This window comes from Leptinotarsa decemlineata, unplaced genomic scaffold, assembly GCF_025532065.1.
Source record: "Leptinotarsa decemlineata unplaced genomic scaffold, Ldec_3_MD MMD2_tig00000008_RagTag_RagTag, whole genome shotgun sequence".
NCBI lineage: Eukaryota > Metazoa > Arthropoda > Insecta > Coleoptera > Chrysomelidae > Leptinotarsa > Leptinotarsa decemlineata.
In genome coordinates this window covers 8,782,222-8,797,154 of record NW_027412537.1, presented here as the reverse complement: position 1 = coordinate 8,797,154, position 14,933 = coordinate 8,782,222, and the positions used below count along the sequence as shown (strand labels likewise).

At 38.9% G+C, this 14,933-nt stretch overlaps 1 protein-coding gene across 3 annotated transcripts in view; it reads left to right on the top strand.

The window, feature by feature from the left end:
- The window catches only part of LOC111504846 (adenylyl cyclase 78C), a 215,956-nt gene that overhangs the window by 103,304 nt on the left and 97,719 nt on the right, over positions 1-14,933 (top strand). For all 3 annotated transcript variants that reach the window (XR_012464500.1, XM_074170986.1, XM_023159555.2), the window contains 4 exons: positions 6,126-6,309; positions 8,167-8,326; positions 8,381-8,550; positions 13,928-14,126. Coding sequence is in view for 2 of the 3 variants with exons in the window: in XM_074170986.1 (XP_074027087.1) it covers positions 6,126-6,309; positions 8,167-8,326; positions 8,381-8,550; positions 13,928-14,126 (713 nt within the window). In the remaining variant the exon portion in view is untranslated. The remainder of the gene's footprint in view (positions 1-6,125; positions 6,310-8,166; positions 8,327-8,380; positions 8,551-13,927; positions 14,127-14,933) is intronic.

Here is a 14,933-nt window from a genome sequence, read left to right as displayed (position 1 = left end):
CTGGCACTGACGTGGAACTATGTACTCTGAAACCTTTCTGTCGGTGGTCATTTCGACCAAATGGAATCAATTTCAACTTTTTATATATAAGCAGTTATTTGCGTCGACTCTTCCATATGGAAGAGGTTGCACAGGTGCCTGATGGTTTAACTTCAGCTTTCTGCGCGACATTAGCTGGGTTAGCTGTTGTTTTTCCGTCGGGTATATGCCACACGTGTATACAAAATCGTATGACTCACAATTAACAAAAATTAATTAACTTCAATTCGATCAGAGCCTGACAATAAGAATTACTTTCTCAAGACAAAAAAGTAGATTCTGATTCTGAGATTTTAATTTATGGGTACAGTATAGGTTAATTTCACATATACTGCAACAAAAAATATTATTTGAGAGCTGATAGTCGATTCAGAATTCATAAAACCATGTTGATGATCAGATAATATGTCGGTATAACCAGATACGACTACACAGGATTGGTTCTGAAAGCTTGGCAAAGGTGTTGAGGTGTTGAAGCTGTGAAGAAAAACTTGACTCCCCAGAATAAGTTCAAAAATGAAACTCTCAGACAGATTTTCAATGGAATTGAAGGAATTTCTCCTGGACCTAAGATCATCTTGTTCTTCAATTTCCTTTTCCTTTAATTTGAGGCTAGTACTTTTTGGGACAGTTGAGTGGTTTATCTTGGCACCACTGATGATACCTTGGCTGACCGAAAACAGCGCTGTCTGGTGTCAGATCACAAGTTCATCCAGTTGCCTTGCAGTGAAAGCTGCAATTAAAGAAAAAGGACGAATCTCATTCGGGGTTCGTGGTTGAAATTGACCGCCTTGAGGAATCTCGTTAATTTTTGATAATCGAGGATTGGGTTTTTGTCGATCTCATAGATGTTTTCATAAGAGGAGATGTTACCAACTGTACTTTCAGGCTTTTTAATGACAGTTGAGCGGTTCAGGACTAGCACCATTAACGACACCATGGCGGATTGGAAAAGCGATGTTTGATGTATCAAAAGTTCTGGTCCTGTAAAGTAAAAGAACCTCTTCGAACTTTTTCCATTCTAAACGTAATTGTATTTGGTAGAAAAGTAATATTACTCCTGAGAGGTTGGAATTTGTGGGAGCTAAAAATTAATGAGGTCTCAGCTCTTAACGTGTGATTCCTAGTAAGGAACAGATGACACGCAGTGTCATAGAGTTTGATTCAATAAGTATGAACAATCACCATTGCTGATCAACTGATTACCGTTTGACACAAGATAGTTGTCTTTTCAATTGATTACAAATGTGTACTGTTGAACACTTTGATATATTCGTGTTTCAAGTCAACTATAGCTGTCATATGTCTGTTGTATATTTTATCTGGTAGCTTTAGATTGATTGACAGTTTTTGTAAGTCTTCTATGTTCTATTGATAACTGCCCAGTAATGAATAACTCTTTTAGAAGGTACTGAACTTAAAGTATGTACTCGAGAGAAACGACATGAAAAAGCAACAACTAACATGGAAAGAATAATATCAAGGGACACGAACTACAAGACCAGTTGAACGACCCAATGAAATTGTCTAAAAGATGATAGCTTCAGGTTTTGTAAGCAGAAAAATAAATAAGAAATATATCCGAGCATTTTCACATATCGACAAGATTCAACCCACTTATGAGAAACTTGGCAAATCCAGAGGGATTCGACTTTTTCTGTTAATGAAACGCAATAACAATTGACGAAATTGTCCTTCTGACTTTTCCGACGAATATAAACGGAAGTTGTCCTTGAACGGAGTTGGAAAAATACCGGTTGAGTTCGATGGAAAATACTATGGAGGAATCTAATTTCTGAATGCGGGATATGAAAGATATAAATTTTAGTTTTCATTATATTTGAGAAGCAATACAGAATTGTTTTCTCGTGTTCTCTTCTTCGTTTTACAGTTGAAATTGAGAATGGGGTTACACATTGAAAGAAATGGTTTACAGATTTTATTTACAAATATATTACGAGGTATAACGTTGGTACATGGAAATCTGATATTTTTGAAATGATGTGGATTATCAGAAAAAACATTCAGAATTCTATTTACACTAGAGATTTGGTAAATAGAGAAAAGTTTTGAATAGTCTCTTGTACAGATTTTGAGCTTATATCTTGTAGAGGACTGGCTCTCAAAGGCCTTCAACATCTCAGAACTGAGACCTAAGCGAAAGCAGTTTAGGCCTTGTGATTAGGATAGGAAATGAGATCATTGCGCTTATCAGACTGCTAATACCGAATTCCTTGGAACATGTCTAGATATACAGATACTATTCAGAAAAAACAGCTCCTCAATATTAATTGAGGAGCTGGTCCCTTAGTATGGCCCGCTAGATTACCTGGACTCACAATTTTGTTGAGGACTCGTGAAATCTAAAGTACACGTTACACAAACGCAATATATTCCAGAGCTCATGGATAGAATGAGGCTTGGCCTCAACGCTATTACACCAGAAACATTACATATTGCAAGAAATGTTAGGAAGTGACTGGTCAACACTTGAAACATCCATTGGAATGATCTGGTGTGGGTTATGAAAACACTTTTCCTTGAAATCATTTTGTCACGCTGCGCATTGGTCATTACCTACGCCAGCGGTTGTCCAACTTTTTTGCGACGGAACCCTTTTGGAAAGTATAATATATCGGCCAGTTCCCTTCAATCATTCCTAAAAATACTCGAGTAGGCGCCTTTCATAAATAAAAAGCCAAAATAAAAATAGAAATGCAGTGTAAACACTCTCGAATTTATATTTTGAAGTCAGAGCCGAAAGTCGCCTGCTCAAAACTAAAGCGTCTAATCTCAGAGGCGGCTTTTATCAAAGGGACTGCGCGCTCACAAATATATATCGGAGGTGGCGGCATAATACGTCCACTCAAATGGCTTGCATTGGATTCTTTGGAGTAGCCGAATGCCACCTTTCAGAAAGGCAGCGGTGGCTTTGTCTCATGCGGCGGCCAGAGAGAGGTGTTTTGAATTCGTTTCTAATTTCTTGCGCAACCCCTGCAGGGTTATCGCGGAACCCTAGAGTATGGCTGGCCTACGCCCATGATAATCTAGTAAAGTAAATACGCCACTGACTGTCCGACAACGCAAATTGTATGACGCTAGTAGGCACAGTGCCTCACGGTGATTTCCAAAAATTCTGAATGGAAAGGCTAGAAACTTGTTGAGAACGATTGACAAACTTCGAGTGTAGTATATAAACCAGACGATATCGCGGTACTAAAAAATTGGAATCAGCTTCACAGAGGGCAACAAATTTGATAGCAAAAATAATATTGAAATATTGAGATCATTCAGTGTAATTTGTGCGACTGAATGAAGTTATCGAATTTGAATAAGGGTACCACTTAATTATTTGCTCATAATAAGGGAAACTTGGTGAAATCGCAAGGACATAACAATATTTATCGTTTGTTTGCAGATTCCTGAAACGATTATGAAACTGCTTATTATTTGAACGGGACATCACAAAACCTCCCTTTCGAATAGGAAAAAACATGTTGGCGCTCTCTTGGAGACGAGTTATGCTTTCTTATCAAAAATTAGTGAAAATGATACCTTTTTAAGTTAATTTTATCTAAATTTGATATTTTGTCCGTACTGTAGATTACCAATTTGTCGACGATAAATGTGCATTAAACATTGCTGCACGAACTTCGTTGAAGTTGCTTTGAAGTGTAAGCGGTTTTTTTCCCACTACTGAAAATGTAACTATAAAAATTTCTGTTTATTTCCAATACTTTCTGGAAACCAGAAGGAAGATTAATCTTCATCTTGAAGATGATCACTTGATGTTCGAAACACGTGTCGAGGTGTTAAAAATAATGGTTTGGCGTTGGGATTAAATTCCAATAATATTAATTACTACACTGAAGGTTTCAAACATTGTATCACAAGTACCAATGAAGTAGTTTAGAGTATTTCAATTTGATACAAACCAACAGTCATAGTGAAAAAATCACTGTTTCGTTCTTCGCAGATGTTTGCCCCACTGAAAGTCCCAGCATTTATCATCTTAGTAAAATGTAATTCACTCCGGAAAGTTCTCCCAATAATTCATCTCGTACAACTTCTTATCTCTGCACTATGTGTTGCTCTGACTCCTCCATTAATCCTGTGAGATATTGGGATGCGTAGTAGTGAAGAGATTAATGCATTACGTTCCGCAATTTTTCAAACTAAAGTGAAAATCCTATCAGATTTAATGCTCTTACTGCCTTTGACGATCCAATCCAATTTCCCGCGGCGTTTGTATAAATATACTCTAATCAATCTACACACTACCAGCAAGTTCATCCTCCATAATTGCAAGATATTTTCGAACATCAAGACGTTGCCTCATGCTTACCCCTGTTCAGCTTACCCCTGTTAACACTTCAAAGTGAGATTGTGGAAAATTCAGCAATATTCGATCTGAAATCAGCTGAAGCTAAAAGAGAGTTGAGAGTGAAGTTTTGTTTGTAATAATTAGTGACTGGATTAACTATAAATCGGTTCAATTCGTGAGGTTACAGTCAATAGCTGGGCTGTTACAAAGAAAACTCTTTGTTTTTGCCCACAAATAGATAAAAAAATATAAAGGAGTTTACGTACAGCGACATCTGCCCGCGAATAGATCAAGAAATATCAAGGTTACTTACAGTGACATCTACTCGCGAATAGATCAAGCAATAATGCCGATAATTCTGTCAATACAGATATCGAATTTGAGAGTTACAAGCAAACAAACATACATACATACAGGTGAAGCTAATATAAAGCGTGTAAAAAAGGTCTAAAGTAGATATGTTTTTTCTTGAAATCTACTAAACACCCATTGACAATATTATTGAACAAGAATGTTCCTATCATTTTGATATAACGACTCGGGAGTCTACTCCTGATAATCTGACTTATCACAACTCGCCCATCCTGCAGCAGGAAGCATTTGAATACCTCGTTGCCATGAAGTAACCAAACATCTGACTCTGAGTCCTCAGAGGATAAAGATGTCATCTAAACGTCATCTAAACAACTCTTCTTCCTGCAACATCGAAACACTTCGAAATAACAAGAATGAACAATGCGGTGCGATGCTACGTAGATATTTCAAATATGTTCATTTCATTAAATATTTGATTGTTATTCTCTGCATGAATAATGATGACTAAGGTAATACATCAACAACATACATAGTTTTTTAGCATTCGTAATCTGACATTAGGCAGTGTTGTCTCGAAAGCCACCAGAAGTCTCATTAGTGATGCTAGGCGGCACCACAAATTCATTGCTAGAGTCAACTCTTCTTAAAGAAAAAACTTAAGTAAGCAGAGGCGATGACGCCTCTTGATCATTGATCGCCGAACGTCATGTCTATCACTACAGCTCCCATTGAAAGGCAACTGGAAGAAACCAGAACCCAAAGATGATTGTGATCCCACACAAGTCAGCGTTCTTTCGCCCCCTGTACAGAAAGTAGAGCTAGGTTGAAGTATAATTTTTGGATTAAACTGGACTGAGCACAAAGCTCAGTATTGAAGACGATGGCCTCTCTCTTCTAAGGAGACTGAGGACTCCATTCACGAATCCCAAAGATCAACAAGGTTTTGCAAGGCGGTCCGACATCGACCTCTGCCTTGCTTCACAAAGAAATTGGATGGCGTGAGGGGAGAATAATCTTCTTTACTTACTGAGGCTTGTTTTTCAACAGTTGGTTTCGTGGCTTAGCACCATTGATGAGGCTCATGAGAGGTCTAAAGAGCGTCGTGTTGGATAACCAATGTTTATGGGCTCTTAAATCTCATTCGGTTGTCGATGTCGAAGCTTGGCTTTGCAACTGACCGCCTTCGGGAGCCAAGGAGAGGATTGAATCTTTCTTCTGTCGATTCCATAGATGACTTCTTTGTATGCTGGGGATGGCGTCGTCTTCATTTATTTCGCTTGGTGTCAATGACAGTCACACATATATCATTATGATCCAGATGATCTTTGGCAGCAGAAACCATATTGGTAGTGATCAAATGTCACAAACGTCCTCGATGTTCAACAAATTTAATGTATTGAATCTATAGTCCAATTTTTACTGTAACCAATGTTTTCTTGCATTTCAGAAAACAACATTTGCACACCAAGGATTTGTGGACGAAAGCGGTAGAAAAGGTATCGAAGGAAAGGAAGAGAAAACCTCACTTTTCCGCTATAGCTTTTTCTGTGATCGACGCACACAAACAAATGAAAAAAGACGTTTCGTTCACACCACCAGCTTCACCAAGGCGAATGAACATGCTGAAACATGTAAGTTTTCATTATTATAATTAATAGATATGGTACAGAAAGATACGTGAGACATAGCTGATCATTTTTTTTAATTACTTACCACTAGGACTTGTACAGGATAGCTATCGAAAATGCATCACAAGACATAACACCCACGGAAAGAATTGTTTATCAGCGAAACGAGTTTTAACCTAAAAATCGTAGTGAAATCATACTCCATCCAGAAGATACAGAGCTTTGAAATGCCAACAACATATTTTCCAAAAACTACAGAATTCGAATAAATGGTACTCAAAAATTCACCGTACTGATTAGTCCTCAAAGGACTTCTAGTGAGTTAGATGGAGTGCAATGAACTTTTTTAGGTGTTCAGACAAAAATCTAAAGGACACAAATCGGGTGACCGAAGTGGCCACTCTGTAGCGCCTCTTCTTCCTATCGGGCGATTTCAGAACCTGTCGCAGTGTCCAATCTTTTCAATAAACGTTTTGTTCAATATAATTTATCCCAAAACGGATGAAGTGTTTTCAAAAATATGGAAAGAAATAGTTTTATTCATCACTAACATTTTCACACATACACAATTACAGGATAAATACTTGAGAAAACTTATTGGACCAGTAAAAAAGTACAACGCTAAAAGCTAAACACAAATGTTTGATCTTGTACAAATTAAAAAAAACTACAGGTATAAAAGAAACTATGTCATTTATCTGAGCACTGAGCATTCCTCATTACAGTTCTACTTTTATTGATCCTTATAAAATATGTTATTTTATTGAAGACAAGTATTTTGGGGAATTCTGACTCCCACTTAAGGGAGAGTAAGGGTGGTATAAAGTATCTTCACCCCCAGTAGCATAATTATGTATATCATAGTTTTTTGAATATAGGTATTTATTAACATAGATGAATAACACTAGCTGTATTATGTAGAGACACGGCAATGGTAAGATGCAATTTTTTTTTAATAGTGGCTTACAACAGTCCACTGGACTAGACTTGTCCATACAGTCTTTTCTGAACCTTATAAATGCGGTCAGTGTATGCAGAGTTACCCCTGAAGATCAATCCATACTGTAGCCTTAATTGTACCAGTCAATGATACATGAGTTTTATAACTTCTATAGAGAAAGTATCTCGCAGATTCCGAATTGCGTAGTTGTAAATTCAAATCTGAATAATGAAACCAGCAGGTAGGTACTCGACATCAAAGTGAATTATTTTTGAAACATTTGTGAATACAGGTAGAGTTTACTTGTCGTTAATGCTCAAAAAGGTTCAACAGAAACAGAATTTTCGTATGTTTGTCCAAACAAAAAATCTAGAGAACACAAATCGGGTGGTCGTGGAGACCCCCCCATTGCACACTATCGTCTTATTGAGCGATGTCGGAACCAGTCGCATATTCATTTTTTTACTCAGCGTATAATTTATTGCAATTTGTCCCTAAACTAATGAAGTGTTTCTAAATATATATCGAGTTGATAATTCAAACCTGCAGGCTGGAACTATCTGGTACGTACACGATAGGAATTAAAGTAAATTACTGTTAGACCATTTACAAATGAAGTCGCAGGTCATTTGCCGTTAATATTTCAGAGGCTTTGCATCTTGCTGTTCCTCTTCAGCTGAATTTGCTGGATGGTGCTGAATTTCCACCACATTCGAAACATTGAAGGTTTCATGATGGTTTTCAAGTCAAAAATTTGCTTCCCTTATGTTTTTGAATTATTGCAAAATTTTATTATACCCGCAGTTCTACCTTGCGGTAGATTTTGTATGCCCACTCTGTATATTCATTATTAAATCGAATAAAACACTGCCTAGTGTTATAAATTCAGATCAATACATTCTATTTTTTCCATTCCACAGGACAGCACAGATAACAGTCTGAGTAATCACTTATCGATACCGATGAGTGATTCAGCCTCTTCGCAAAATGGAAAATTTGATGAAATGCACCCTTGTAGCCCGACTGCCGACAAGCCGAGATGTTTTTTGGAAGAAGATTCTTATTCGGCTGTTCACAAAGGTGATCACCCCATTTCAGTTGAACTAAATATTTGAGACCTTTATATTTTTCTAGCCGACTTCGCAACACTTTTCAAAAGGGGCATGATGTACAAGGGAATTTACTGGCCAAGTCTTACAAATAGTTTTCATTGTAAACATCTGGAGCTGGCGTATTTGAGGTACTCCCATCGGCAGCGACAAAAATCATTAATCATTGTTAACATCGTGGATCTTCTTCTCAAGGTAAGTTATGCTTTAGTAGAAATGAAGTAAGAAATAATTCTATATTTCCCAGCGATCAAATACAACTGAAAACATTGTTACTCAATAATTTTACAATTATGACACTTAGGTTGGGTTAGGTTACGTTAGGTCCAAAGTGAGTGGGTCTATTCGACCCTCCACCGCAACCGCAAGGGTTTATTGTGGCTCACACCTATTCACACTCGACCAAATGAACCCAGCTTCTCAACGAAGCCGATTAGTTTGTATGGTGAGTGGTCTTTCAGGTCAGATGGTGAGAGAACGGCTCTGTCGAACTCTTTAAAACCTGATTCGGTCCCTAGCGGAGCAGGCACAAAGTATATGCTCTGCTGTTTCATCCTTAATGAGGTAGTCGGATAGTCAAGGTGCAAGATTCCCACCTTGATACCCCTTCCCATATCAGGGTTTATGCACGTCAGTTACACCCGACGATGCCTTAGATTCAACAGTGCAGGGTTTTTCGCCTCTGGTTTTGGTGAATCATCACTTGAGCGCAAACGGTTGCTAACCTGCCCATGGGGGGTTTGTTCCTCCACCTGAGATAGATTTTGCGTACGCCGCTCAAGAATTTGGTGCAAGGTGGTTTTATAAGATACCCCGCTCTTGAGGAGACGACTCAGTACTCGGTCGTTTCCTGGCTGCACCACCAAACCTTTTTTTAGGGATCAGGAGTTGGGGAGTGAAGAAGCTCTCGCTTCTGAACTAAATTTACAGGATAGTCAGTTGGAGTCGTGAGCTCGACATCCATCTCCTCTGAAGACTCAGCGTCAGAAAGAATTTTGAAGTTTACTCTGTCCATAAAAGTCCAACGAGTAGCTAGGGGAAGGTCAATCACAACAGAGCCCCGCATTACCGTGACAAGGCGATGCTACGACGAGAGGGTGCCCGGTATCTCGAAGGTTCCGTAGAGACAGCTGATAGGCTCAGTGTCATTCATCCCCTCGGCACGGATACACACAACTAAGGATTAAGCCATCGTTGGGATACCATTCAGTTAGGGAATAACAGAACCACAAGTTATTCTGTCATTACCGTATCCAACGGAGCTACGTGGAAGCAGGCATCCGATGGCCGGTTTGCTCAACCACCACATACCATGCCAATGCACTCGCCAAAAACAGCATGCACAGTGGTTCAGGCAGTGAAAGATGAACAAGGACAGCCAACATGACAGGACATGGCCTGTCCTTGGCCTGCCTTTGCCTCCTTTGCATATTACGGCGGGGTGGGATGCGTTCTGTTCCCCTACTTTCTTTCTTTGTTTCTGCTCGGTTCCTATTCTTATTTTCCCTCCCGTGTTCAAAAGCTCGATACCAGTAGTGTTTACGATAACTTTCCTGTCGGATTTTCTGTCCAATGGTAATGCCTGCACCGATATTTCAAAAGTGTGATGATCTTGGCGAACGTGCTTGTACGAGTATGAATTGTCAATTTCCCATCGCAGTTGGAGCCATCCCCAATTAAAGGACGAATAGATTTTTCATCCATCCCACCCCAGCCAGTTAGGGGTACCTTGTGAAGGGCGGTACTGATGCCTGAGGACTTCATAATGCCAATATCCCCTCAGTCATGAACTCATTTGTCCTTCTTCGACCATAATCAGCCAAAAGGGTAAGGGAGCTGGGCTCCAACCTATCTGAAATCAAGATGGATATCGGTAGTTGGAGCCATAAATGACAAGCATGTTGTGATTGAAAAACCAGCGAGGGGTAGCTCCGAGTTTCTCAATTACAAGAAGCACTTAAACGTTGTGCTTTGGCAGAAGTTAATGCAGATTATTAGATTTCCTAAATGGTTGGACAAAAGGGAGTAAGGGTAATGCGGGTATTTTTGCGAGATCCAAACTGGATAATGCTTTGAGAAAGGAAAAGCTGAATTTCTCGTCTCCAAAATGACGCCAAAATAATCCCTCATCGGTTGTACTGTACTTGATAGTAGGAGATGAAGCACTTCCGCTTCTTCAAAACCTAATGCGATCATACCTTGGACAACTGGTAAACTACGAAAAAAATCTTTAATTATAGGCATTCCAGATTTAGGAGATTCAGCGAGAATGCTTCATGAACGAAGATTGAAGATGCCCCAAGACCATTTGGACAGCGTCATTTTGGCCGAGCTGTACCTTTATAACAATGATGGACTGTGGCAGTCAGGAGAGAAGGTAGTTCTAGTCCTTCTTTGGGGCTGCGAGTCATTCCTCATTAACGCATATCCATTTTTTATCGAAATTACCCATATTTTCATAACAAAAATCTTGACGGCTGGTCGAAAGAAGCGCGAATATCTCTTGGGTCTTCGTAAAGCACTGAAATCCAAGGTTAAGCATGTGCCGTAGGAGGGAAGGAGCATGGGTGGTAGGAAGCCCAGTAACAGGCCTGGCTCGTCCTGTTATCATCCTGGCATGTGCCTATCCGTTGCCTGGCTTGCTTAACTCGCCTCTTTGATCGTTCAACCGCTTCCACATTTGATCTTATATATACGGCTAGCATTTCTCCCTTGTTCGGCAGTGATTATGCCTTCTTTCGTGGATTGACGATATGCAACTTGACGAGGCTGTTGTCTATCTATTTTTTCGCAGTCTCTTCTCAAACTGTATGAACTGCTGTACTCTAATTTGAAAGCATTCTGCTTATTCTCTACAAGAGTTTTTGCGTTTTAATTCGACCTCTCCAAATAAAACAAATATATACCTGTAATTCTGATATTATAAACATTGTTTTGGTTTTACTTTTGCTTTTCTTCTCCATTTTCTTCACCAACTAACTCATTGAATCGAAAAATGTACTATATTAATGAGCCCTCTCAGTATTTAGACAAGGAAAGTTCAAAACTTCGCCACTCTGCTATAACGGAACATTTTCATTTTCCTTTCTGTTGAACTTCGATTATGAATGTTTAGTTTATTCAGTGAGTTATGGAAGTTATTAATGTAATACTTCGGCATTTGTTTTCAACGAAGATTATTATCAAAAACATCGCAATGTACCTTCTATCTTCATTATTCATCATAACAGGCGATTTACTTATTAGGAGTTGAGACCACAATTTAGCCAAGGGGTTTTTCTCAATATTCGATAAATCGAATTTTAAACACTTCATTTTGAGATCTCCACAATACCAATAGCTATTGTATATATGGCTATACAATATACAATAACAATGTATAGTCAAACACGTGTTGCGTTTTTGCCAAACTGTTCAGTGAAAAATATTACAATGAACTGTTTCTTGAATACGTTTTGAATTTTTATACAGTATCGGTGATTTTTGGCACTACTCTGTTGTCACATTCACTGGATGATATTTTTTTCAACCCTCTGTTTCCAAATCATATCCATACCCTCGTCATATGAGGATATTTATTTCTCATAAAACCTCCCATACTTCTTGTGATATTCCCCATAAGTTTCCACCAAAATATGCAGAGGAATATGAATAGGTTCTGGAATTATCATCTTCCCCCAAAGATCTGCCATATATCTATGGCAGAGCTATCGAACAGTTGAGCTTCGAACTCCTTATCCCACCGATCCAATGATGGAAAGAATCATGGTATATTTGATTACTCAGAAGACAGTAGTGGCAAACATAGCATCAACAGTAACAACAGCATTCGATCAATGATACATTCTCCAGTTGAAGCCCTTGGGCTCAATTAGTTGAAAAAAATTGGCAATATTTGTTTCATTAACAGTTTAATCCAATGTTCATCAAACAAGAGGCGGTTGCTGGGATATTAAAAAAAGGACACATGAAAAATGTTAATACTAGTATTTCTAGTATGGAGGGTGCTTCAATTTCGGAGGATTCGCAGAAGTTATCAAGGAATTGTGATCAGAAATTTCATCTGAGTAGTAAACACAGTCTACTTAAAAAGACAGATTCAAAAATTTTTCCTTCGATTCATGGGATATGCCCATAAACACGACCAGGAGTTCCTTTGATAACTTTCACAAGGGTCACTTGAGGATGTTAATAGAAAAACCGAAACCGATCTTAATGGAGATTGAAGAAATATTGAGCGAAAGCAGAAATCCATTTGAGTCCTGGTTGAGATATTTGAGGATGTTCACACTTTGGAAACACTGTGGATACTCATCAGTAACCCTTTTACGATTTGTCTCTCCCTATACCACAAAGAACTGGCTAATTGATACTGCAATGCTTGGATTCCTACACGAGGGAGGTAACTCTGGATATTGATGAAAAACCGACGTGTTCGAGGTGCTTTGCCGACGACAGCCCCCTTGTCTCGACATTTATTAGGATTTCAGCACATCGGCTGTGGTTATACATCTCCACAGGCAGCAGAAGGTTGCATATCTTAATGAGGATCTAGAGGTGATTTCCAATTGGGGTGTAAGTAACCAGGTTCAATTTAATGCCACGAAAACCCAGGCATCGGTTTTCTCCAAAAAGATAAATGTTTCCGAACCGGATATAATAGTGTCAGGATAGACAATTCCGCTTTCTGCTTCGATAAGTTTGTTGGGGATTAAAATGGACACCAATATGTTTTGGCACAATCGTGTCACTGGAATTGCAAAAGCTGCTTCTCGAAAGTTCGGAACATTGTTCGGAACCAGAAAACTGTACACACCTCAACGACTATTGATGCTTTATAAAGTTCAGATCAGATGTTCTTTGGAGTATTGCTCTCATGTATGGAGCTCCGCCCCCAAGCATACTCTGGAGCTGCTGGATTCCATACAGATACTTTCACGGGAGGTGTTCAAGTGACTTGACATATTCGATTCCATCAAGAGCGGTACATATCAGAAATACGCGACCGACTGTGGCATCGTCCTGATGTGATGTTCAACTCAGTACACCTTGAACTTCACTGCTTAAGAATTTTTCCATTTAGAGAACTGCGAGAAAGGCAAATTAAATGTCACCATCGACTTTCCTTCAGAATGATTAGATATGATCAATTAGGCAGCAGACAGTGTGGCTTCTTGTACTTACACGTGGCACAAATACGACTCACACGTGTCCTAAATTTCACCAAAATCGCGCGTGAGTGGAGAGGCATGTGTCCTCGTTCATGAACAGAAAGGAACGAAGTCGCACCTTTGAGGTAGATTTTTTTCAAATAAAATAAATTCAGTGAATTGATTTCATAGCTCTAATAAAGTATATTCATTGGTTATTTGCATTATTTTTTCGAAAATGGGAAATAAGTTCAAATCGAATGCAACGATGATTTTTCCATTTTCGACAATATTCTAACAGTTTTGAAAACCGCAACACGTGTTCCACATTTTTGCTTAAGAAAGCTATTTTATAGCGAAACACTTGTCGCGGATATTGTACAACTCCTATAGTGAAAATGCTAAAGTATTTTGTGTTTCAGATAACCCTTATATTCGTATGGATTCTATGCAATCGAAAGATCAACATAGACCTGAGAGCGAATGCTGATACGATAGTTTGGTCTGTGTGCTGCATGTCCATCAACATTGCCGTTTGTGTTCTTGGCTGGTGGCGATGTTTTGCAAACAATTATCTCCACTGGGCCGCTGTATGCACGTGGCTCCTGCTCACTATGCAAAGTAAGAACGAATCTCGATATCTGTCAGGATAAATTCATGTCTGTTCTGCCGAATCCGACACTCTGAACATTAGTCTTACTCTTTTTGCTCGGAAAAGTAGAAGAAATCGGTTGTTTATTGTGAAAATAAAGTCCTGGAACACTCGTAAGTAGATCAAGATAAAATTCGACTGCGGGCCAAATGGAAGCTTTGCTGCGTAGAAATCAATCAACTTAACTACGAGGCGAGACGATATATATACAGTATTGCATGGAGGTTGTAAAGTTCAACTTCCCACTAAAATATCTATTACTTTTGGAATCCGATAGACCGTATTCCACTTAAAAAACGAGGATACATTTTATGGTATAATGGTGAGTTAGCTTGCTGTATATCAATATTTATTCAACTTAAATTCAAGCTAGTAGTAACAGTTATTCAATCATCCAGGGGTCGGGAAGAAGGGTGATCAACAACACAAGCTGCAGATGGATGTTCCGCATGCTTAGAGGAAGATTGGTATACCAAATCATCATTAAAGAGATAGAAGTGGCACGGATAGCACGGACTTGTCATCAGGGGAAGGTTTCGCCCCTACTGTTAAGGAAAATTGATGAGTTACTATGTCGTGGATACTAATGGACACAAAGAAAACCCAGTCATTTTCATTCAGGGCAAATAAAATAGGATAGTTAAGGGATGCATTTGGCAGGTCTCGAATGCAACAACCGATACAGTGTGTCACCAGAAACTCCTGAAAACCATTAAAAGTGCAGGGTTGAGAGGCAATATTTATAAACTGATGAAATTTTATCTAGCAAGAAGAAA